The sequence below is a fragment of the Telopea speciosissima genome, chromosome 2 (genome assembly GCF_018873765.1).
Source record: "Telopea speciosissima isolate NSW1024214 ecotype Mountain lineage chromosome 2, Tspe_v1, whole genome shotgun sequence".
NCBI classification, from domain to species: Eukaryota; Viridiplantae; Streptophyta; class Magnoliopsida; order Proteales; family Proteaceae; genus Telopea; species Telopea speciosissima.
Window position 1 is genome coordinate 48919676 of NC_057917.1, and position 25507 is coordinate 48945182.

At 39.2% G+C, this 25507-nt stretch overlaps 1 protein-coding gene across 6 annotated transcripts in view; it reads left to right on the forward strand.

The window, feature by feature from the left end:
- The first annotated feature begins 7352 nt into the window (after positions 1-7352).
- Positions 7353-25507, forward strand: part of LOC122652638 — a 39353-nt gene continuing 21198 nt past the window's right edge. Inside the window, exons 1-5 of one of the 6 annotated variants that reach the window (XM_043846432.1) lie at positions 7353-7525; positions 8705-8938; positions 9085-9212; positions 9652-9760; positions 9880-9919. In XM_043846432.1, coding sequence (XP_043702367.1) covers positions 8797-8938; positions 9085-9212; positions 9652-9760; positions 9880-9919 — 419 coding nt within the window. In that variant the 5' untranslated portion in view covers positions 7353-7525; positions 8705-8796. Of the gene's footprint in view, positions 7526-8221; positions 8462-8556; positions 8967-9084; positions 9213-9651; positions 9761-9879; positions 9920-25507 lie in introns of those variants that run through there. The other 5 variants (XM_043846431.1, XM_043846436.1, XM_043846433.1 and 2 more) reach the window with 5 other exon arrangements.

Sequence of the window (25507 nt, forward strand, 5' to 3'; positions counted from 1 at the left end):
TGTTCGAAGACTAGGTACACACAATGCGACAACCATATATATGGGGTGTCTATTCCCATCCATAGTTGTGGATGGTTTTAGGTTAAACCCCAAAGACTACCAATGCCTATATTAAATCATGCAAAGTAATTTATATATATTCCATATAAATATGGATTTGATAGACAAATTTGTAACATGGACCAGTTCAAAATGAAGTTATTAGTTAATTTTGTTTGTGGGTCTATACCCTAATCTAGGTGGTGACTCTTTGTCATCGTAACCAAGATTTTATTCGGTTTGAGATCTTCTCCCCTTGTTGTCCCTGTAAGGGTATTTATGTAATATCCCTTCATATGTTCTAATATAATCCTACTTGTATTAATACTCAGGTTGTGAGGGGCAATCTATTAATTAGCCTATCTGACCTAAACCTTAGTTTCCTATAAATACTAGCTGGAGGCAGCAGTCTGGGTATTCCAAACTAGATACTCATGGTGTAATGCTTTAAGCAACCTTGTACTTAAACCCTAAACCCTAACAATCTTAAAGCATTAGGTATTTTATCTCGATCAACTTTGGAGATTGAATTACGGTTGGAAGATCGATTTTGCAATCCTTATTTTATTGGCGTTTATCATTCACGGCAAGGTGATCTCTGTGATCGGCTTAGGATTTCGAATCTCTTTCTCTGGCTTTATTTTGTGCATTGTCGTTCACGGCAAGACGTTGTTTATTACTTTGATCCAAAGTACGTCTACAAAATTTGTCAGGAGGCTTTTTGCATCTTCTCACAAGAAAGCTTCTACGTGCTTTGATTTATATTAAAAAAAAAAAAAAAAAAAAAAGAAAATCAGAAGGACGTTCTGCAGCTTTTTTGTCAGGGAACCTTTAATCAAAGGTATTCCATGGTGGTTTGATTACAAATGGTCAAACAGATATACTGCTTTGGAAAAGCATTAAGTCTCTTTTGGTTTTGTCAAATCAAATAAAGTGGAAGTGGAAGATCTACAAAATCGTTGTTTTCAAATCTCTTTTCTACTTCCTTTGATTTGATTATTTAAAAAAAAAAAAAAACAAAGGAAAAGTAGAAGAAGACAAAATCAGTTTTTGTCCGTACAAACCTTTTGGTTGTTTAAAATAAAAAAAAAAGCAGCTTTGGCAGAAAGTTTTCTTTGCTTGGGTTTGGCCACTATCTGCGAGTAATCAACACCGCATCAGAGCCGTCACCACCCAATTTTGCGATCCTTTCCTCCGTCATCTAAATCCAGGGTTCTCCATCTCAGGTGTGATTGTTCCTTTGAGCATTTATTTTTATTTGAGTTATTCCTTGGGCATATAAACAAACCACGTAACAATGGAAAAACATATTGTTCTAATTGAGATGATCAAATTGGAAAGTTTTAGTGGCTCTGAGTTCAGTTCTTGGAAAAGGAGGACTCAATTTGGACTGAAGTACCTCAATATTTTCTACACTGTAGTATATAAATTTTCTAATTGCATGTACCTAATTGAAGCCCAATGGATAAGTGATAAAGACTTTTGCAAAGACTACCTATTGAACTGCCTGTTAGATAGACTGGCAGAGACTTATAGTAAATATGAGACTGCAAAAGAGATTTGAAAAAACTTAGAAGCCCAATTCAAAAAGGAGGAGGACCTATCAAAAACTCACTTGGTTGATAAGTTTATGGATTTCAAGTTTCAAAAAGACAATAAAATACTTCCTCATGTAACAGACTTTGAGAACTTGAGAACAAAACTGAACCAAGAAAATATCCATGTTGTTGATACATTCTTAGTGGGTGCGATTATTTTTAAGTTATCCTCTACCTGGCATTCCTTTAAAACTGAGATGCATAGGAAGAAAACACAAGTGAAGCTAGATGATCTCAAACGGTTCATTAGAATCGAATATGAGAATAGAGCCAGGAATAACTTGGAGATAGTGAAACAACAATAGGCATCTGCCAATTTAATTTCACAATCCAAAAAAAATTCTAGGCAGTCTAAGCCACCTAAGAAAGAACCCCAACAGTTGGAGGCCAAAAGGACTAACTTTAAAAAAAAGGGCCAGTGCCGTAACTGCGAAAAATGGGGTCACTATGCATCTGAGTGTAGGGGTCCTAAGAAAGGGAACACTGACATACCACAAAAGGAAGTTCACATGTTGGTGGACAAAACTGAGCCTACTAACTTTGTTTCCATGGTTGGTAAGGGTAAGGGGTTGACTAATACATCTTTGGATTGGTGGTTAGACTCTAGAGCGACTTGTCATGTTTGCAATAGCAAGAACCTGCTCACGGATGTTGTTCAAGTAGCAGAGACTGTCACTGTTGCAAATGGAGACGTCGTGAAAGTGCTTCAACAAGGGACAACGAACTTGGTTCTTTCATCAGGTAAAATATTAACTTTGAAAAATGTTAAAATCTTTCATGATTTTGAAAAGAATTTAATTTCAATTGAAATTTTGCTTGATGTTGGTATGTCTATTACTTTTAGTAGTGGTAGAGTAACACTGTCTGTTAATTCTTTTTATTTTGGATGTGCTTATAATTTGAATGGTATGTTTAGATTGAGTTTAGCAAATGAGATAAAAAACCAGGTTAACCATACTTTACTTGATCCCAAAATACTACACTGTAGGTTAGGACATGTGAACTATAGGAAAAATGCTCAAATTAGCTAAAACTCATAATTTATCATTAGACACTTCAATTAGATTTAACAGATGTGAAGTATGTGCTCAAACCAAAATAACTATAAAACCTTTAAGACTGATTTCTAAGAGCGCTCAACTTCTTGAACTTATACATTCTGACATTTGTAACTTTAAAAGCTACACAATTAGAGGAGGTCGAAAGTATTTGATAGTATTTATAAATGATTTTTTTAGATATTTTCATTTATACCTGTTAAAATCTAAAGATGAAGCATTTGAAAATTTTAAAATTTTCAAGAATAGGGTAGAAAATCAGTTAAACTTGAAAATTATAAGATTTAGAAGTGATAGGGGAGGAGAATATAAATTGACAGAGTTCAAGGAATTCTGTGCCTCTGCAGGCATAATCCTTGAAACTACTACTCCTTACTCACCTTAATCAAATGGCATAGCTGAAAAAAAGAACAGGACGTTAACAGAGATGTTAAACTCCATGTTATTAACAGCTAGCATGCCCTCTTGCTATTGGGGAGAAGCAGTGTTGACTGCAAATCACATTCTAAATAGACTACCACATTCAAAATTGACTTCTACACCTTATGACTATGATATAATCATCGTTGTAGATATGACACTCTTAAAGTTTGGGGCTGTATAGCTTATGTTAGGATACAAGACCCTAGGAGTCCTAAACCTAGAACAAACACTTGTGTGTATCTAGGTTGTGCAAAAGACAGTGCTGCAGATTGATTTTTAGATCTATCAATCAATGTGGTGATAGAATCTAGGGATGCCATATTCTTTGAAGATAAATTCCTCAGAGATAAAGGCCTGACCTTACCTGGTTTGACTGAAATGGTTACAGAATCACCTTTCGAATCTGAACCAATTGTTTCTGACACTACTCCCACAATGCTCCCTGAATCAGAACCTAGAAGAGTATCTACTAGAGATAGAGTACCCAAAGATTTTGGTGATGATTTTGTAACCTACCATTTAGAGGCTGATCCATCCACCTATAAGGAAGCGATGAGATCTAGGGACTCACTGCTATGGAAAGAAGTCATTGATGAAAAAATGAGCTCTTTAATGCAGAATGAGACCTGACACCTTGTTGATCTGCCTAGAGGGGCTAAGACAATAGGATGTAAGTGGGTACTGAAGAAGAAACTTAATCCGGATGTGTCTATAGCCAAGTATAAAGCACGGTTAGTAGCCAAGGGCTATACCCATGTGAGAGGGATAGATTATTTTGACATCTACTTCCCGGTCTGCCATTTGGCAACGATAAGGATTCTTCTTGCCATAGCATCTATTGAGCATTATGTTATGCATCAAATGGATGTAAAAACGGCTTTCCTTAATGGAGACCTAACAAAAGAAATTTACATGAACCAACCTGAAGGGTTTATCATGGAAGGTTCTGAAAAAAGAGTTTGTAAATTAAACAAATCTCTCTATGGTCTTAAACAATCACCTAAATTGTAGCATGAGAAGTTTGACAAGACAGTAAAGAGCCTTAGTTTTCAAACCAGCAACTCGGATAAGTGCCTTTATTTTTTGTCTGAGTCAAACAAGGTTGCGATTATTTGCTTGTATGTAGACGAGATGTTGATTCTAGGTTCTGATCTCTATGTAGTGAGAGACATTAAAAAAACTTTATCCAAAGAATTCGATATGAAAGATCTTGGTATGGTAGACACCATTATTGGAATGAGAGTAAGCTTTGATGAGTAAGAGATCATCCTTAGTCTGTCTCATTACATTGAGATGCTACTTTCTAGTTGGGGATACAGTGATTGTAAACCGATTGAGACACCCTATGACTATAACAAACGGTTGAAACCTAACACAGACGACACCGTGAATCAGTTAGAATATTCTAAACTGATTGGTAGTCTCATGTATACAATGAGTTGCACTAGGCCAGATATAGCCTTTACGGTAGGCATGCTGAGTCGTTTTACTAGTAATCCTAGAAAAGAGCATTGGGATGCCCTGACGAAGCTGATGAGATACCTTGAGGGTACTCTAGGTTATGCTCTATGTTATACTGGACATCCTCCAACTTTGGAAGGATATTCTGATGCATCTTGGTGCTCAGATTTGGGAGACAGCAGATCCACCAATGGTTATGCATTTACACTAGGAGGAGCAGCTGTAGCATGAAAATCCAAGAGACAGACTAGTATTGCTCTATCATCAATGGAATCAGAACTTTATGCTCTAGCTTCTACGGGAGATGAAGCAGAGTGGATAAAGGATCTAATCATGGATATTTCATTGAGGAGTTTTAAGCTAAACTCCATATCTATATTCTGTGATAATCAAGCAACAAAGACGATAGTGAATAACTCACTCTTTAATGGTAAGAGGAGACACATCAGGCTGAAACAGGTCATGCTGAATTATCGAACAGAACAAGGGATTATCACTTTGATTGATGTGAGATCGAAGGATAATACGGCAGATGCCTTTACAAAGGGATTGAACAAAGATCGAACATTCAAAACTACGGGGGAGATGGGGTTAAAGACCATTTAGTCAGGTCTTAACCTAACCCAGTATTATTATGAATTATTCGAATCTCATCTAACCTTGGAAAGCATTCGGGATAGTTTACATGTTTCAGATAACTTAGTTAGGTTACTAAGTATGAGGGTTTGTGAAATCATTCCAAACTTGATGGTGTAGCAAATTTTCATGTGAAGTTTCCTTACTTTGTTATTCCACAAAGGAATATGAAAAATGTTTGATATGTTTCAATGATATTGTGTTAGTCTTTATGTCATTCCAAATTTGATGACATGTCTTTCATAGTATGGTGTACCATTCCAAATTTGATGAGACAACATAAATCTATGACTGATATGATGAACACAATATTCCAAATGGAAACATAGTATGGTCCTTATGATGGAGACTATATAGGATCAAGTTCTTGTAAAGAAACTTGATGATGATGCTTATTGTTTTTTATTTACCTTCAGCCATATATGGAATGTACTAAGTTCTTATTGTTGAACTAGATACTATTGTGCAAATGATTGAATTCATATTATCTTATGAAATTCATATTTGACAAATTACAAAGAATGACGAAGATGGAGGAGAACAGTTGAATCTGGATCTCGATGAGGATGACTTACTTGATGAGTAAAGTCACATGGATTGCAATGACTTTTCATTTTGATTATTTCTTTTGGTTTAGCCACTTGCATGTGGAACTTCTGATTTATTGTTGGATTTAGTTTTGATCTAAAACCCTAGTTTTATTTCTTGAAGTTTACTTATTGCTTATTTGATTTATTGGATTATTGATATTCAATTTGTATTGATTCAATTATTGATTGAACAATGGTTTTTATACATGTGTGGTGGATATATGTAGAACATAGGAGGAGATTGTAAAGGTATTTATGTAATATCCCTTTATATGTTCTAATATAATCCTACTTGTATTAATACTCAGGTTGTGAGGGGCAATCTAATAATTAGTCCATCTGACCTAAACCCTAGTTTTCTATAAATACTAGTTGGAGACAGCAGTCTGGGTATTCCAAACTAGATACTCAGGGTGTAATGCTTTAAGTAACCTTATGCTTAAACCCTAAACCCTAACAATCCCCACACCCTCTATTTCCCCCTCTCCCTCCCCTTATTCTTCTTCTTCAGCTCCATCCCCCTTTTTGTTTCTCTCCCCCTTCCTTATCTCTATCCCTCTCCTCCCTCTCCCCACCCTTTCCCCATCCCATTCCCACTGCATCATTTCCTGGCCTTGTCTGTTTGTGTCTCTTCCCTTTCCTCCTCCTCCTTCTTCAACTCATTATTTTTTTTAGTCATAGGATGGTGACACATGTTCATCATGATATACATGTTGACCACCTGTACCATTGAAAGGGGATCTATACAACTAATCCAGAAGACTCAATTCACTTGACACCAATCTAGATTGAGGAGAATCGAGTTCGGTTGATCGTGCCTATTCAATTTCAATTTTTAAATCTCTGGTAATACTCATTCCAATGTTACAAAAAAATCAAACAATACTAAACTTTTCTTGTTTCACCAATAAAAGGTAAAAAGAATGCTACTTGATTGTGTAGCTCTTGCACCTAGACATATGAACATGCAAAAGTACCATCCTATCCCCTATAAAATAAAAAATCATCTATATGGATACCCCTAAATGCACTCTCATGGGCTCCTGCACTGATGGAGGTGCTACACAACCACAAACAATCTCTTGGCCAAAAAAAAAAAAAAAAAACTTGCTCTTCTTACTCAGCAAACCAACGAATCTCCCAGCTGACCCGATTCTCAATCTTTGAGATGTGATGTGGCTAATGAATAGTGCTACGTGTAGTGTACGGCCGATCAAAAGAGCTTGACACGTAACGGTCCTCTCAGCACCCCATGTGATGCTTAACAGTAACGCAACAAACGTCGGTGATTACTGTTAGGATTCGTACTTCGTGCTCCCTAGACGGTCCAACCGGATTAGATCACTATCTTGCGGTTGACTCAGAGGAGTCAAATTCTTCTGCCTTGAGTTGCCTTGCCTTTATCACAGAACTTCCACATTTATGAAGAAATGTCTTGTTGAGCTGCTTACTACCTTCTTACAGTTGGCTAATTAATTTGCCGTCATAGGTCAACCACCGTGATATTATACTTTGGTCCCCCATCTGCCAAATTGTTTACCTTCAACATCGCTATGGATGGTTTCGTTTACTGGGTTTTCTCACTTCCATTTTTTACGGTTTTTTGGCGAAAGCTGCCTTTCATCATCAGTTTCGTGTCTGAGCTGCGTTATTACCGAGACCTGTCCACGTTCAATTTCTATCTTCGTCTGGGCGCTCCCTTTCTATCATGTTCCATAACGTGAGTTCATCTTTTGTTCGATAAATTAATTTTTGTTGAAATCTGTGTCTTGGTTTCAGTGAATTTGAGTTGCTACTTTAGTTTATTGCGCCAATACATGAAATGGGTATATGATATATCTCGAGAGAGAGCTTTTTTTTTTTTTCTTTCTTCCCAGTTGTGTTTTCTGTGTGCGGATGAATTCCGAGTTTGACTTGCTGAGATACGAAATCTGGAGAGTTTTCTTTATATCTATATATGCATATCTCAATATTTGCTTTCTGGAAAGAAAATTGATTTGTATGCTTTAAGATGAAAATACTACCATCCAAGGTACTCCCTTATCGTGTATCTTAGTAGTTTATTTGAAATTTGTTTCTGGGTCTTGATGAATTTTAAGGCCTTAATTGTCTATGTATTTAGAGAGCTGAACGGAAATCCATTTCGAGCTTTGTGTTGGCTAGTTCAATAGTGTGCTATGAGTTACAGATATAACTTATTTTTCATGGTCTTATGTATATGCTGAGAAAGAAAAGGGCAGTTTCTACAGACATTCGTGGGTTTTATCAATAAAGTCTGTGAACTCTGCTTATGAAATTGGAGGTGCTGTGATTAATCAACCACACCCCCACCCACAAAAAAAAAAAAATTGTGTGTGTGTGTGTGGGGGGGGGGTGCTCTTTGGCTTTATTTGCTGACAAGGGAAAGAGTACTATGTAGAGAGTTTGTTATTAATTACTTTCAATCACTGTTAATTTTTATTGTTTAGGAACAATTGTCTAAGTTGCACAACTTTTCTGCTAAGAGGGATACTCTTCTAAAAGCATTTTATGGTTGTTAAAGTTTCAGATAAATCTTATTTGAGTTTGTTCTTCAGGTTTGTGCAAATGCGTTAAGCTTACACACTCACGCATGTTTGACTGAATGAGTAGGTTGCTTTCTGTAAATTTTGCATCCCAAGAGTTGGGGTTTCTAAGTTGCCTTTTGCTGGTTACCTTCTAGTTTTATTGCCTAATCATCTGGCTTTGTTTCAATGTGTTTTTTTTGCTGTTGGTATTCTTAAGTTTAATGTACAATTATTCTGTTATCTTTGCACTTACAAGAATGAAATTTTTTTTTTTAATTATTACTTACCCTGATATGCACATTCATAGTAATTTTGATATATTTGGTTGAACGAATGTATATTCCCCTCAACAGGTAATATTTTAATCTATTGAGAGAAGTCAGCATTGTCTTCAATAGGACTTCTTGAGACAAGTCTCTGTTTTGGGTGTATTTGGAGATGCAAAATGGAGACAAAACAAAGTGTGTCAGAGTTTCGAGAGAGGCTGGATATAACACTCGCATCTCAGAATCTTGCAAATGAGGAACATATTAAGAACCTTGTTAAGAAACAACTTCAACGCTCGTCGCCACAGGGTGAGAGTCAGGGTTGGTTGATGATTAGATTATTTTTCAAGTTTGTCTCCGTTAACTCATCCCACTCTCAACCAAAACATATAAATAACATAAAATGTTATATGTGCTTTACCATAATGTGATCTATGTGGAATGGTTCTAATGATGATGTTGTGCAGAACCCACTGAGAATATTGTAGAAAAAAGAACCAAGGAAGCGTTAAACTTCCTCGATATGCTGAGGAGTACTTCCCAAAATGACAGTAATGTGTCAAAAACTCATGAAAAATCGCATGCTGTTTGGAAGGTATACTATCTTGTTTTATGTCTATTTTCTCATTGTTTTGCACATCAAGCAAAATATTGCTTTGGGGGGGGGGGGTTACGTCAAATGGTTCTCTGACACCTGTCTGTTCCAACTCCTGACCTTCTGTTAATTTTATCACATGCTGATGACCATGTCAATGGGCGACAATACAATCTACCAGGAGGATATCTCAATGTTTTTTCTTCTTCTTCTGATTCTATTTTGTTTCTCTGTCTTTTAACCCTGGGTTCTCATTTGAATCTCTTTCTTTCTCGCTGGCAACCCAGAAAGTTGTTGTCTGATGCCAACTGTAGAACAGTAGTGGTTCTGTATAATTCATTTATTTGAAATATTAGGTAATTCTTGTAATTTAATGATTTTTTTTGGAAGTATGCAGTCAAGAAAGTAATGCCATTGAAGCATTCTCTTCTGTTGACAGTTAAAAGAAGACAATGAAGAATTCCGTGTTATGTATCGAGAAGGCCCCCAAGGCACTCCCTTTCATATGCTACTTGTAGAAGGCTTTGTTGACGCTCCTGTTGATGTTTGTAAGTTATAACTGAAATAGTTGGAGACAGTTGAGTTGCATCATGAAATTTTTACAGAAAGAATTATCTGTCCTATTATTAAAATTGTAATTTTTAAGATAAGTTCAATAATTTTGCAGGTTTATGTGTTTCATGGCAGTCATCCCTTTATAAAAAATGGTAAGGATTGAACACTGTTTCGTTTTGAATAATTTATATGCTTCCAGATATATAGCTTATCATATGTGAGATTATTGTATTCTTTCTCTCCTTTACCCATATTCTGTTTCGTCTACATTAATTGCTTGATGTTATTTCTGTTTCTCCTATAAGTGAAAATACTGTATTCTTTCTCCATGTATTTGTCCAAAAGTCTCTTTTTGTAACTCATGCTATTATACTATCTATAGACCAGATTCCAATAGTAAAAAAACAAGCTGTTATGATTTCAAATGGATCTATTTTTTGAACTCCGGTCGACCTCTATCTAGAGCCGGTTAGCCGCTGCCATGTAAACTGCGAAGAACACCACTCGGAGTTGCATTGGTCGATCAAACTAACGTCCGTTTGCATAAGTTTGCTCATGGTAACCAGCAGATCATGTACCGGTTGTCTGCTATGAAGCTCATTGATCCTTAGCTTCACTTAGAGCTGGTCAGCCGCTTAATCAACCGCCAATATTGTCAATGGCCTTTTTCACAAATTGAAGCACATCACTTGGATATATTTTCCAATAGGCTTTCATGCCATACTAAGTGAGCCAATATAAGGTCCATTCTGGTTACTAGAGGGGCTAAGTCAAGGTTTATGATAGATGTCAACCATATAGATCCAGTTTGACTTAGTCAGTCTCTACTATGAACCACCTATATTAGGTTTTCCAGATTAAGTCCATAGGTAATTTGAGCTTGAGCACTTGGGATCATTACATCCTAAGATTCTATAGAGATTACAAGATGAAAACCAACACCTAGGATACATTCAAGCAAACTAAAATAAATCTCCCATTCTTGGGTCGAGTTGCTTTAATCCTCGTGGATGGCTTGACTTGATCTTCCAGTTTGAGCTCCACCAATCCATGACAAAGTCTCATGAGCAGCTTGATATCTTCTAGTTTAATGCTTGGGCTCAAGGACACGCTTCTCAATGCTTGGAACCTATATACTCATTTAGGCACTTGGAAGAGCATAATAGCTTTTTTTACACACAAATGGAATATAATCACCAAAACATAAAGCCATTAAAATTCACAAATTGTACTTATGGCATCCTTTGCCTCAACAAAAATATGACTGAAACCTCTATTTTGCAACTGATCACTGGTAAGACTTTATTCACTGTCAAATTCTATGCAAAAAGTCTCTCCTTCCTGTACATATTAAAAAATTGATGTCCTGTCACTCTTATTAGCCTTAGAATAGCTTTTGTTGTACTAAAAAATAGCTTCATGCAATAATCTAAAATCTATGAACTTTCATGTACACTCATCATAATGAAGTTTTCATTTGGTGACATTTTTATGTAAATTTTAAATATCTTCTTTTTGCTCCCCAAACACCCACCCAAAAAATGTTCAGCTACACACATGAATTGGGGGAAAAAGAGGGCAAGAAAGCAAGATCAAAGAAAAACACATCATCTCATGCCCCCTCAAAATACAAGGCTTTAGGATGGGAAATTGCTCATAAGAAAGTTATGACTACGGATACCTAACAGTTGAGGAGAGGGAGATGTTGCCTGTTGCCCTTCCTTTGTCTCATGTGTAAGGAGAATGGTGAATCAATTGATCACTTGTTTCTCCAATGCCCCTTCGTTGCCAAGAGAGTAGGGTTTCATTCCCTTTGGATATGGATTGGCCATCTCCGAATGGTGGTGGGTTTGATATGAGTTTGGCATTTGGCTCCTTTTGGAGCAAGGAGAAGTTTCTTTGGAGATCCACTTTATTAGCGGCTTTGTGTGTATTTGGGAGGAACAAGATGAGTCTTCTTTGGAGTTAGTGGTGATTGAGAGGGTAAAAGTGATGGTTTCCCATTGGGCTATAGTCAACCTCCTATGTAGAAATATGCCAGACACCTGTCTTTTCACAAGTTGGTAGAATATGATTTCATTGTGAGGTGTTGGTCCTTGCCAATGGAGCTATCCATTTGGGGTGTTTTTTTTTTTGGGGGGGGGGGGGGGGGCGCATATTCAGCCCCCATTGGTGTGGGAGTTTGATCAGATCAGAGATTCTTTAATTAAGGATGGGTTACAGCTTGCTTTAGTGGAAGATTTTCGCAACCTCATTGTTGAGGGTGACTACTAATATCATGGGCTCCATCCAGCCCCAAAGTCCCCTGGTGTTTTGATATGAAAGTCAAAGTTTTTTGGGCATGTGGACTCGGGCATTCAGACCAAGTGGCAGAAGGTTTGGTTTTGTTGGTGAATTGTCATTGTTGGTGTAGGACCGTACAGGCAACCTAAAGGGGGGGGGGGTGAATTGGGAAGTGCGGAATAAAATCCCAACTTCAAAATTTCTTTTGAAACCCTCCGCTGTTTGCTATCTCAAATCTCTAAACGATTGTTAGTAAAACACAAGAAAATAAATAATGAAGATGAAGAGAAAAAGAGACAACGCTCCCAAGATTTATAGTGGTTTGGTACAGCTTCAATACCATCCTACGTCCACTTCAAAAGCTCTTGCCGCTTGGAATTGCACTAACCAATTTCCTTGCAGGATATGAGAAACACCAACACACAAATCTCCCCGACATCACAATCTCCGTTTAAAGGAGGGAGCGACGCCTATACATACTCTCCTTGCAGTGTAGTAGAGCATACTCTCCTTGCAAAGTAGGAGAAACACTCAGCACAGGTTCAAGGCCTCAATACCCTTCACCAACACAATCCCTAAAAAGTGATTCACAATGGCTTAAAGGCCAAACACAAACTTACCTCTTTTCAAGTGAATATGCAAGTTGTAAGTTGTAACACATATATTGATCCCTTTGCTCAGTAGCTCATGCTCTATGGCTGATTTGATTTGCAAGTTCAAGCTCTTTTGATCTTCAGCCTCTTTGCTCAATAGCTCAGTAGGTTTACAAGCTTTAGCACATTATGTGGTGGAAATATTCACGATTTTAGCCAGGCAGCATTCATAGTTGTCACGGCGTCACGGCGATCCAAGTCAGTGGAGGGGTGTCTGATCGATATATCGACACATCGCCCACCATGGTGTTGCCATGGCAATCATGTTGACCATGTTTTATTTTTTATTTTCTCTATTTTTTTTTATGTCATTTAGTATGCTATAATATGTACCCTATAACATAAAAAATCAACAGGAAAGTGTACTACTAATTTACTATGGTTTAATTCATGAAAGTGTAATATTTATTAGTGTACTACTAATCTACACAAGTAACAAAACAAAAAAACAAATTGAAAGAACACAATTTATAATTTTATATTGAGTGAAATCAGTGAATAAACCTAATAAACAGCCCATATGAACAAAAAATAAATAAATTTGCTGATGTGAATATGTGCTTGCTGCTGTTGTGTGTGTGTGTGTGTGTGTGTGTGTGTGTGAGTGATGGACTACTGGCTGTAATAAATTCCTCCCCCCCCCTCTGTCTCTCGACTCTCTCCCTGTCTTTGTGTGTGTATGTGTGGCTGTGTGCAAGGTAAGAAGAAGAAAAAAAAAAAAAAAAACGAGAGAACTACTGGCTGTAATAAATCCTCCTCCCCCCCTCTGTCTCTCGACTCTCTCCCTGTGTCTGTGTGTATGTGTGGCTGTGTGCGAGGCAAGAAGAAGAAGAAGAAACAAACACCTTCACTGTCTCTGTGCAAGCCTGGAACTGCAAGGCAAGAAGAAGAAACAAAAAACCAAGAGGTCTATGATTGTGTGCAAGCATGCAACTGCAAGGCAAGAAGAAGAAAAAAGAAAAAAAAACCGAGAGGTCTGTGACTGTGTGCAAGCCTGCAACTGCAAGGCAAGAAGAGGAAAAAAGAAAAAAGAAAAAACCGAGGTTTGTGACTGTGTGCAAGCCTGCAACTGCAAGGCAAGAAGAAGAACTGATGAAGAAGAAGTTAAGAAGACGAAGAAGTGAGAAGAAGAAGAAGAAGAACTCAAGGAGAGAGTTGGCGGAAGTGAAGAAGACGAAGAAGTGAGAAGAAGAACTGAAGAAGAAGAAGAAGAAGAAGAAGAAGAATAAGAAGAACTGAAGAAGAAGGATCGAGATACCGGAGGACTGGGAGGAGATTGGAGAAGAAGAAGAAGAACAACCAAATAAAAAAAAATTAAAAAAAATTACTTACTTGGAGGTTACCGGAGGGGTTCGAACTTGCCGAGAGTTGCAGGAACTGAAGCCAAAGTTCTTCTTCTTCTTCTCACTTCTTCATCTTCTTAACTCCTTCAGTTTCTGTGTCTCTGTCTCACAAACTCTCTCCTCTGTCTCGAACTTTCACTTTGCGATTTCTATTTCTCCCAAATTCCAATTCCAATTAGTAATAGTGTTTCAAAATTAGGGTATAGTGTACTGTTTAATGGTTTTAATTTTTTTATGTTAATGTGTATTGCAGGTGTAGCTTTTCAAGTTACACCTCCAATACAGATCAAGGAAAAAGCATTTAAATTTTAAAACCTAAGTTTTATACACTAATATCGGCGATATGCCCATATATCGTGGTATGGCGGTGCCATGGCGACGCCATGGAAGCCATATCGGGCGATATTTGTACATCATCCATGTCGGAGTTCGATATGCTTGCTTCTCCAGTGCCAAGACGCCATGGCACCGCCATGGCGACACCATGACACCGCCATGGCGACACCATGACAACTATGGCAGCATTTCCACGTATTTGCCCCAAAGTCTCTTGTTGAAACACTAGCCAAATCACTATTTATAGATCAATTTTCAACTGTAAAACAAAACTAGCAGTTATCGTTTCAAATGGTTCTAATTTTTTGAACTCCGGTCCACCACTTTATAGAGCTGGTCGACTGCCGCTATGTAGACTTCGAAGAACACCTCTCAGACATTGTTCGGATGATCTGTCAGTTGACCGACCTTGCATCCGTTTGCATAAAATTGCTCTCGGTAACCAGCGGATCATGTTTCTATCATCTACTCTTGAGCATACCGGTCGTTTGCTCAATTTAGAGCTGGTCGGCCGCCAGTGCACTAAATGGCCTTTCTCAAATTTAAGCACATTAGTTGGACATAATTTCCAGTAGGCTCTCATGCCATGCCAAGTAAACCAAAATAAGGACCAATTAGGTTACCATAGGGGTAAGTCAATGCTCATCATAGATGTTAACCATTTAGGTCCATTTGATTTAGTCAGTCTACACTATGAGCCACCTATCTTAGGTTTTCCATATTAAGTCCATAGGTGATTAGCTGAGCTTGAGTACTTGGGATCATTACATCCTAGGATCATTTAAATATTACAAGATAAAATAAAACATCTAGGATACATTCTAGCAACCTAAAATAAATCTTCCATTTCTGGCTCGAGTTCCTTGATTCCTCATGAATGGCTTGACTTGATCTTCCAATTTGAGCTCTACCAATCTTTGACAGTCTCTTGAGCATCTTTAAATCTTCTAGTTTGATGCTTAGGCTCAAGGACACACTTCTCAATGCTTGGAACCTATATACTCATTAAAGAACTATGAAGAACATTATAGTTTTATATGCAAATAGAGTGTAATCATCAAAACATAAAATCCAATAATATCCAAAGATTGTACTCATGGAACCCGTTGCCTAAAAAATTGGCATCCTTTTTGGTCATAGTAGAGCCAACACATAGTGATGGTGTGTGTTTGGTGGTGTTGGAGAGCTTGGAGTGGAGATAAGGTGAAGCCCAGTGTGTTTTGTTGGGAGAATTACACTGTGCAACAACTTCAAGGAAGTAATGAGTATTCTTTCACTTAGATTCTGTTGAAGCCATAAACATGAGAGTTGGCGTATTTGCTAGGATCTTTCAATTGGAACTGGAGTCAAGTCATTTGGAGTTGTACAAAGAGAGTTACAAGTATGACAACATGCATGGTTCACACTGTTTTCAGAGAACTGGCAGCGCATGTACATTTGACTTTGGGTAAAACTAAAAGACTGACCCATTGGATGGAGATTCAAATGCCTCAAGTCTCGCCTCAATCAGAGTTCAAACGAGGTCGAATGTACATGTTAGCATTATTATGGAGTTCTTTTTTTCTTTAGTTCAAGCTGGATCTTCTTTCTTTACTTATTCATATAATCCAGCTTGAGGGGGAGTGTTGGAATATGTACTCCAGAATACTGTGGGGGTATTCTGGTCCTTTTGGGGTAGTTTTTATGTTATTAAGTGTAAGTCGGCTATGTGGGTTTTAGTCTCACATCGCCTATTTTAGTCTCTTGTAACTTTCCCCTCTATTATAAATAGAGGGGCTTAGCTATCAATTAATGCAAGTTATTATTCTCTCATTCTCTCCTTCTAGCCCACGATTTTGCCAACATGGTATCAGAGCTGGTCTGATCTCGGTTAGAAAAAGAGAAAAAACCCTACTCCATCTCTCCAATCGACCTCTCCTTCTTCTCTCTCTCTCTCGGCTTCTCTTTCTCTGGTTTTCTTCTTCTTCTCCTTGTAAGGGGGCAGCACTAATGAGGTAAAATCCCTAACCAATGATTTAGTTGCGGCCCTCCTCCATTCTATCTACTTTTTTATAGTAAAATACTGCTGGAATCATCTTTGCGATTTGGGGTTTTCCAGAATTTTTTGGAGATCGACTTCCTATTACTATTGAAGGCTGACCTTCCACCATTGGAGCTCCCTATGCACCCTTCTCCAGCCCCTTTCTACCCTATTCCATTATCCTCATTCCCTATTTCCTTTTTCTCCAAGCTTTAATTAATTCCAGCCACCATACCCTAATCGATCTCAACTTGTCAGGGTTTTCCAAAACCCTGACTCCAATCGATTTTGGTGTTTCCTTTTTCAGATGCAGCTGATCTTTTGGGGGTGATTCCCTATTACTACAAGCCCTACTTGACCTAAGTTTGGATCCTTTCTGATGACTGGATTTGTTTCTACAGCAAAAATTCCTTAACCTGCTAATTTGGTTGCCTGCCAAAAACCCTGACTTTCAGGTTTCAATTTTTGCTAATTTTTGGAGGGCTGATTACTCCCAGTTCAAGGACCAATCGACCTCAATATTGCACCTATCCAAGTTTTTTTAAGACCCCTACCCCAATCGATCTCTTCTTTTCAGGGTTTTCCAAAACCCTGATAAAAATCGATTTGGGCTAGAGATGTTTGTTGCTGTTCGAGTGCTTTGGAGGTGGTTCTAACATTAAAAGAGAACTCTCCTTCATCAGTTCAAGGCTTGAAGAAGGTCCTTTATGCTGGTGTAGTGCTGTAATGCTACCCTGCTCAACTTCTGCGATTTTTTGGAGTCTCTCCCCTTTGAAGATCAGGTCTCACTCTTACTGGAGATTGATTGTTCATCTTGGAGGTTCCATTCTAGCAGCCTTGGTCAGCATCTATTGCATGTCTACATCAGCATTTACAGCTCCCTTTCCCTAAATCGATCTCAATTTCAGGGTTTTCTAAAACCGTGACAACAATCGATTTTAGGGTTAGGGTTTTCCTATCAAGCTCATATTTTGAGGAGAGTCTTATACATATCAGAGGAGTATTCAACCCATATTTCAGCATCAATCATCAGTTATTTTTTGGAAAAAATTCAGGTTCATTCTTATGGCTCGATTTTTCCAATAATCAACCTATTTTCCTTGTTCTTATGTGGCTGGTTGCTTCAACTACCTATTGGATCTACTGAGTGATTATCTTATATTTGCTGGTTCTATTGAGCTTTACTACCTACCTTGCTTGTTCTATTCATTGGCTTCTGTAAGGATGACTGGTTGACATGTTACTGCTGCCTTTATGTGGACTATTGCTGCCCTATTATTGAGACTGAGTATCTTACTATTGGAGTTCGAATTTCTTTCATTATTGAAGACTCGAATCTACTACCCTGGAGATCAACTTATTTTGGATTACAACAGTGTGTTCCAAGGTTATTGGTTGCAACAACGAACCTATTCAGTTATGTGAAGCTTTTCTGGTTCATATCCGGCTCCCTTTGAGAGCTCGATCCTAGCATTGTTCACAAATAAGATCTGATCCAAGTTTTTTTGTTGAAGCTTCTTACATCCATTGCTGTCTAAATATTTTCGTCAGTTCTATTTAGCCTGTGGGAGTTTATAGTTTGGAATTTTGCACACTAGTACTTCCTTGTGTGAAATTCAATCAAGTTTTTGCAGAATGGTACCTTCTCCTTCTACAAATTAGACCTGTTTTTTTATAATTCAGATCTGATCATTGGAGATTGGTATTTTGGAATTAGTTTGATCGATTGAAAGAAGGTTGTAAATTACTGTGTTGCTTTGTCCATGGTTCATTATCCCACTGCTTCTTTTCACTTCACCACCTCCCAAACCATACCTTTGGCATATACCCATAACCACCTTGGAAGTTTATGGTATTCTCTAAATTGCCATTTCTGCTCTTTCCATTACCCTTGGCACCGTTTGGAACATTCTGGAATATTATGTTTTTGACCTATCACTTACATCATCTCTGTAATGTCCACGTCCACTACACGTGAGGGGGGGATTATGTACAGTATACTGCAGCCATTGCAGGAAGCAAAACTTGCAGGAACACTTGGTGCAAAACATAGAAGATTAGAGTTTTCACCATTGCCAACGGGTATCTACTTTGTTATTGGGGTGAGTTTTCCGTAAGGGGGAGATTGGTATTAAAGTATTGAAGATGTTTGGTGATTGCCTGCCTATATGAGGTTCTACAATTGGGTTGATTTTTTCCACTGCTTGATCTTTTCTATTGCTTGATTCATCTGCTCGCTACCTTAGTTACTTATCTTCAAGATTATCATTCAGAGATTCATCACTGGACAGCAATAGAAGATTGGTGAAAGTTGCCTTTTTTGGAAGACATTCCAGTCCCGGTTTGCTGATCAAGTCTGCCCAAGTTTTGAAGATCTATTTTTTCAAGTTCTTGAAGGTTTATTTGGGAGCTGCAATCGTCTTGAAGCTGGATTCTGCTACAACTTATTTTTTCTCATTTTGTTCAAGTTGGGCATTAGTACCTTGTATGCGCCAACTTGAGGGGGAGTGTTAGCATTATTATGGAGTTCTTTTTTTCTTTAGTTCAAGCTGGATCTTCTTTCTTTACTTATTTGTATAATCCAGCTTGAGGGGGAGTGTTGGACTATGTACTCCAGAATACCGTGAGGGTATTCTGGTCCTTTTGGGGTAGTTTTTATGTTATTAAGTGTAAGTCGGCTATGTGGGTTTTAGTCCCATATCGCCTATTTTAGTCTCTTGTAACTTTCTCCTCTATTTATAATAGAGGGGCTTACCTATCAATTAATACAAGTTATTAGTCTCTCATTCTCTCCTTCTCTCCTTCTAGCCCACGATTTTGCCAACAGTACATCATAAAGCTGTGACATGAATACTCTGTTTGCATCTACAGAAACTTGCAGTGCATTTTTCGAAGTCTTCCTCACTACCTAGGTTGAAGCTCAAAACATAAAAGTTGTACAGCTTCAAGTCTTCTTTCCAATGCTGTCGGAATCGAGTCAATCCAACACCGGATGAGTGAGATATGATCGTTTTGTCGACATCGCGCAGATGATGGTGATGTAGATCGAAGCATTGAGAAGACCAAGACAGAATTAAAAAAATACTGTTCACATGAACAGTACCACGAGTTACTGTTCATGCGACACTGTTCATGTGAATAGTGTTGTGGGGTTCAATATCGACAGCTGGCTTGGATGAGATTCTGCCAGTATTTGTTAGGATACTATCTATTAATTTCTATTTCACTAGTATTGTCATTGAGTCAATAGCTAGACTTTATATTTTCCAGCTAGTTTCTATTTTTATGTTAGTTTCTTTTTTTTTTCAGTTTTATTGGCAGCCAAGCAATCTCCCCACACTATTGGGAATTGCTAATTTTGTAACCGTTGATAAGATGATTATAAATAAAAGTATGTAGCTGAGCAGAAAAGGGACAGAGATTGCAGAAAAGAGAGCTATGGTTGAAGCTGTGAGATGCGGCAATGGTGAGAGACCGTGGGTGAGAGGTGTTAAGGAGAAGGGTGATACGAGTTAATTTAAGTTATTGAGATACTTTTTGTTATGAGTCCATGTCATCCGGTCTAGAGGTTTCTAGAGTTCTGTACGCGTCACTTGTTATGTAACTCTATATAATGTAAAGTATTGGATTTAATAAGGTGAGGTAGATATCAAATCCCATCATGGTATCAAAGCCAGACTCTAGCGAGTTTTTTTTTTTTTTTGCTTGTCATGTGCGCCAATTGGATGTCTCCAATGCATTCTTACATGGTGATCTTGTAGAATCCGTGTACATGGTCCAACCACCTAGTTTTGTGGACCCTAGTTTTCCATCCCCTGTTTGTCATCTTCGGAAATCACTATATGGGCTACGACAGGCTCCTCGTGCTTGGTACACCAAACTTAGTACCTTCATTTTGTCACACGGTTTTGTAGCCTCGCACACCGATACATCGTTATTCATTTATCGGACTTCTACTGTTGTGATATACTTTCTCATCTATGTGGATGATATACTCATCACGGATAATGATGTTTCTGCTATCACGGCTCTCATCAAAGCCTTGTCTACTGCATTTGCTCTAAAGGGCCTTGGTGACTTGCATTTTTTCCTTGGCATCGAGGTCCAACGTAGTGCGTCTGGTACGCATCTGTCTCAGCAAAAGTACATCCTCGACTTGTTGAAACACACGAACATGGCCTTTGCCAAGCCCATCACTACCCCACTGGCACTTGGCGTGCTTTCTGCAGCTCAATGCACTGCCCTATCTGACGGTACTATGTATTGGAAAGCGGTTGGTGCCCTCCAATATTTGGCTGTCAATATACCTGATATTTGCTATGCTGTGAACCGTGATGCTCAATTCATGCATGCCCCGATAGATATTCACTGGTCAGCTGTAAAGCGGATACTCCGCTATCTCTATGGAACCAGTTCCTATGGCCTTTTTTTTCGCTCTGGTTCTTAAGTTTCTTTGAACGCTTTCTCTCATGTTGATTGGGCTGGTTGCCCTGATGATCGTCGGTCTACGAATGGTTTTGGTATCTTCTTTGGCACCCACATCATTTCTTGGGGGTCTCGCAAGCAGAAGACTGGCTCGGTCCTCTACTGAGGCAGAGTATCATGTTGTAGCTACCACTGCCACTGAATTTGTGTGGATCCGGTCCTTATTAGGTGAGCTAGGTGATTTTCTTCCTGTTACACCAACCATTTGGTATGATAATATTGGTGCAACGTATCTCACTGCTAATCCGATTTTTTACTCTCGGTTGATCCATCCATGCCTATGGTCTTCTAGGAAGATTGGGAAAAGGAGATATTCACCATCCGTGTATTAGAGTTGATAGTAAATATGTATCAGGGGTAGTTCAGGAACTAGACTGCTAACTAGTTCCCTTATTATGTATTTTTAACTTTTTATGTCTTTTTACCTTTTACCTCCCTAGGGAGGTGATTGTAATACTTTTAGTAATTCTATTTGAGCAATATAGGTGTGTTGGAGAAGTCTCTCTAATACAAACAACTTTCAACCGTAACTCTCTCTTCTTCCCTCTCTTGTCTCCTTCTTCTCTAACATCTTCCTTCCTTCCTTCTCCATTGTTTCCCTAATCTGAAACTCAACTTGGTATCAGAGCAGGTTGGTTTGGGAGTCGTATTTGGTTGCTCTTCTCTATTCTTTTCTTCTCTTTAGAATCCTAGGATTCGAAGGGTTTCAAAGAGAAGCTACCAATGTAAAGAATCTGTGGTATAGAAGTTTGAAATGGGTTGGAAATAATCTACTCAGCTGTTTGGAGGTGTTCTTTGAGCTTGGTTGAAGCTATTATGAAGTTTTGAAGCCATTCCATCACCTGCAACTATTATCGCCCGACTTCAAGTTCGAGCCCCTGGTCTCTCTCTCTCGGCCTTGGTTTCACCTTGGAATGGCTCTATAGAATCGCCCAAGGGTGCTCTTTTCATCCCATCGGCCTTGGTTTCAATCTTCCACTCTGCTGAGCGGTACTCTTTTTCGTGGAATCTCTGTTTCTGCCCAGGTAATCTCGGGACTGCCATTTCTCTGGTCCTCTTGTTTCTGGACTGCTATGTATTGCTGCCTTTGCTGAGAAATGTTTAGCACCAGCCTGTGTGAGGGCCTTGAGATTGTTTCAGATATGTTATTTCTTGGTGAATTTTAGGGTGAAGCCCCTTTTTCCTGTTTTTTCCTTTACTTGAGCCTCTACAGGCTGCCTTTACTTGCTGGTTCTGTTTTATCAGACCTGTTTGAATATTTTTGGGTAGATTGTGTACTCCCCACTTGAACAATGGGTGATTCTGAGATTTCGGGACCTGGTATAGCTGAATCACAGCCTGTCCCTTCTCCTCAATTTGCCTATGAAAGCACACAGTTTCAACTTTCCTTTGTGAAACTTGATGAGACAAATTTCTTGGACTGGTCACATTCCGTGAAGCTTTCCCTTAGGAGCAAAGGGAAGCTTGGGTACTGTCTCGGACTGGTCACATTCCGTGAAGCTTTCCCTTAGGAGCAAAGGGAAGCTTGGGTACATCACAGGTGCTATCAAGCCTCCAGAGCCGAATGCACCTACTTATGAGTAATGGGAGACTGAGAACTCTATAGTCATGACATGGTTGATCTTCTCCATGAAGCTTGCGATTGGGAGAAGATTTATAAGAAAGGAGACTGCCAAGGCCATTTGGGATAGTGTCTCTCAGTCCTATGACAGAGTGGGTGACTCTGCCAAAGTGTATCAGCTGCACCAAAAGATTCATTCCATGAGGCAAGGGGACAGAACTATCTCTGAGTACTATAATGCCTTCCTTAGTCTTTTGGAAGAATATGACCACTACCGGGACCTCCATTTGACTAACTCGGAGGATGAAGCGAAGGTGTATCAGACCTTTGAAAGGGAGCGGGTGTTCACTTTACTTGGTGGTCTGAACCCAGACTATGAACCCATCTGACTCCAACTCTTAGGCCGATCTCCTCTTCCATCTCTTAGTGAGGTCTGTAGTTACCTACAGAGTGAGGAGACTCGGCGTGTCACTATGGACTCCACATCAGCATCATCTCATGACAAGTCAGCTCTCAATTCCAGTTCTTTTCGAGACACCCGTGGGGGTAGTAGAGGCCAAGGGCCCAATCGTGAGGTAGCTAGTGTAGTAGAGACAATTAGTGCCAGTGGAGTTGGGAGAGAGGTTTAAATGTGATCACTGTGGGAGAACTAGGCACACCAAGGATAGGTGTTGGTCACTTCATGGTCGCCCCCCTAGCACACGTAGTCGTGGTGGTCGTAGAGGGGGAGCTCGAGCTCACTCCGTGAGGACTGAGGCAGATGCTCCACAGGATGATCCTTCCTTGGTTGACACAGTCCGCCGGATTATATCCCAGTTGAGCACATCTCCTGCATCTACCGTGGCCAGCTCATCTTCGTCCTCAGCCTTGCAGGTCTCTGCTACAGCCTCTACTGCAGCCCAGTCTTGGGTCATTGACTTTGGTGCCACTGACCACATGACTGGTAAGTCCTCTAATTATGATTGCTATACCATTTGCTCTGGTAAGGATAAAGTCAAGATAGCTGATGGATCCCTTTCTTCTATATCTGGTAAAGGTAGTATCCCTGTTACCTCCTCTATTTCCCTTACCTCAGTTCTTTATGTTCCTAACCTTGCTGTCAACCTTTTATCTGTAAGTCACTTGACTAAATCCCTCAACTGTTGTGTCACCTTTTTTCCTTCTCACTGTCTCTTTCAGGATTGGTGACGAAGAGGATATTGGTAGCGGACGTGAGGAGAAAGGCCTTTACCTTTTTTATCCTGGTGTACCCATAACTCAGTCCTATGTGTGTGGACGTGATGACAGTAGTTCTGTGGAGTCTGTTATGTTATGGCATCGGCGTCTAGGCCATCCATCTTTTGTTGTAATGCGGAAACATTGACCTCACTTATTTTCTTTTGTTGCATCTTCCCATGTTTTTGAATGTGAACCATGTATGTTGGCCAAACATTGTCGCTCCTCCTATCCATATCATGGTAATAGAACTGTTGCTCCTTTCCATATTATACATACTGATGTTTGGGGACCTTCTCCCACTACTTCTTTATTTGGCTTTCGTTACTTTGTCTCTTTTGTTGATGATTTTTCTCATGCCACTTGGACTGTTCTTCTGAAACATAAGAGTGATGTTTGTGAGGCATGTCAGAATTTTTATCAAATGATCCTTACTCAATTTGATACCCGTATCAAAGTTGTCCGGTTTGATAAAGGGGGAGAATATATGTTTAGTGGTCTCCAAGCTTTCTTTACTAAGAATGACATTCTCCATCAGTTAGCGTGTGTTGACACACCCCAACAAAATGGGGTTGCTGAGAGGAAAAATTGCCATTTATTGGAGGTCACCCGTAGTCTCTTGTTTGGTATGCATGTCCCCAAGGCTTTTTGGTTGGCTGCTCTTCTCACTGCTTCTTTTCTCATCAATCGCATGCCCACCAAACTTCTTGGTTTCAAATCTCCCTTAGACATCTTATCTCCACAGGTTTCTGCTTCCTCTCTTCCTCCTAAAATCTTTGGCTGTGTTTGTTATGTGCATGTTAACAAATCATATCGCACAAAACTTGATCCCAAAGCCCTCAAGTGTCTTTTCCTTGGCTACTCTTCTACTTCTAAAGGTTACCGGTGCTACCATCCTTCTTCTCGCCGGTGCTTCACCTCTAAAGATGTCACCTTCCTTGAATCTGTTTCTTTTTTTGCCCCATCTCAGCATCCTCTTCAGGGGGAGAATTGTGGGAATGAACAGGCTGCTGATTCTCTCCATTACCTACTACCTATCTCTCCCTTTATGCTTGACATTGGGAAGTCTGTGAATCTGGATGATGTGCATACTGATTCGGTGGTTGACAAGGAGAAAGATTACCACATTACATACAGAAAAGGTGAAGGCTTGCATAATGAAAGAAAGAAGACCTACCAAGAGTCTTCTTTGGATCCAAATCCACAACCTGAGATCCACTCAGGTGATCTCCCTTCTCCTTCTTTATGTGATTTAGACCTCCCTATTGCTGTTCGCAAAGGGAAAATAGCTTGTACTAATCCTATAGCCCAGTTTGTTTCCTATGATGCTCTTTCTCCTACAGGTCTTGCCTTTGTTACTGGCCCTCTCTGCTGCTTCTACTCCCAAAAATGTTATTGATGCTATGTCTGACCCAAAGTGGAGACAAGCTATGTCTGAGGAAATGATGGCACTTGAGAAGAATGGTACTTGGCAACTGGTGGGTCTTCCTAAGGGACGTGTCCCTGTTGGATGCAGATGGGTCTACACAATCAAGTACAAATCTGATGGGAGTGTTGAGAGATACAAAGCAAGGTTGGTGGCTAAGGGATACAGTCAAGTCTATGGAATTGACTATCAGGAGACATTTGCTTCGGTTGCCAAACACAACTCAATTAGAGTTCTTTTGTCATTGGCTGCCAATAAAGAATGGCCATTATACCAGTTGGATGTAAAGAATGCCTTTCTCCATGGGGATTTGGAAGAGGAAGTGTACATGCAAACTCCTCCAGGCTTCAAAATGCCATTAGCTGAAGGGAAGGTGTGTCTCCTCAAGAAGGCATTATATGGTCTCAAACAGTCACCA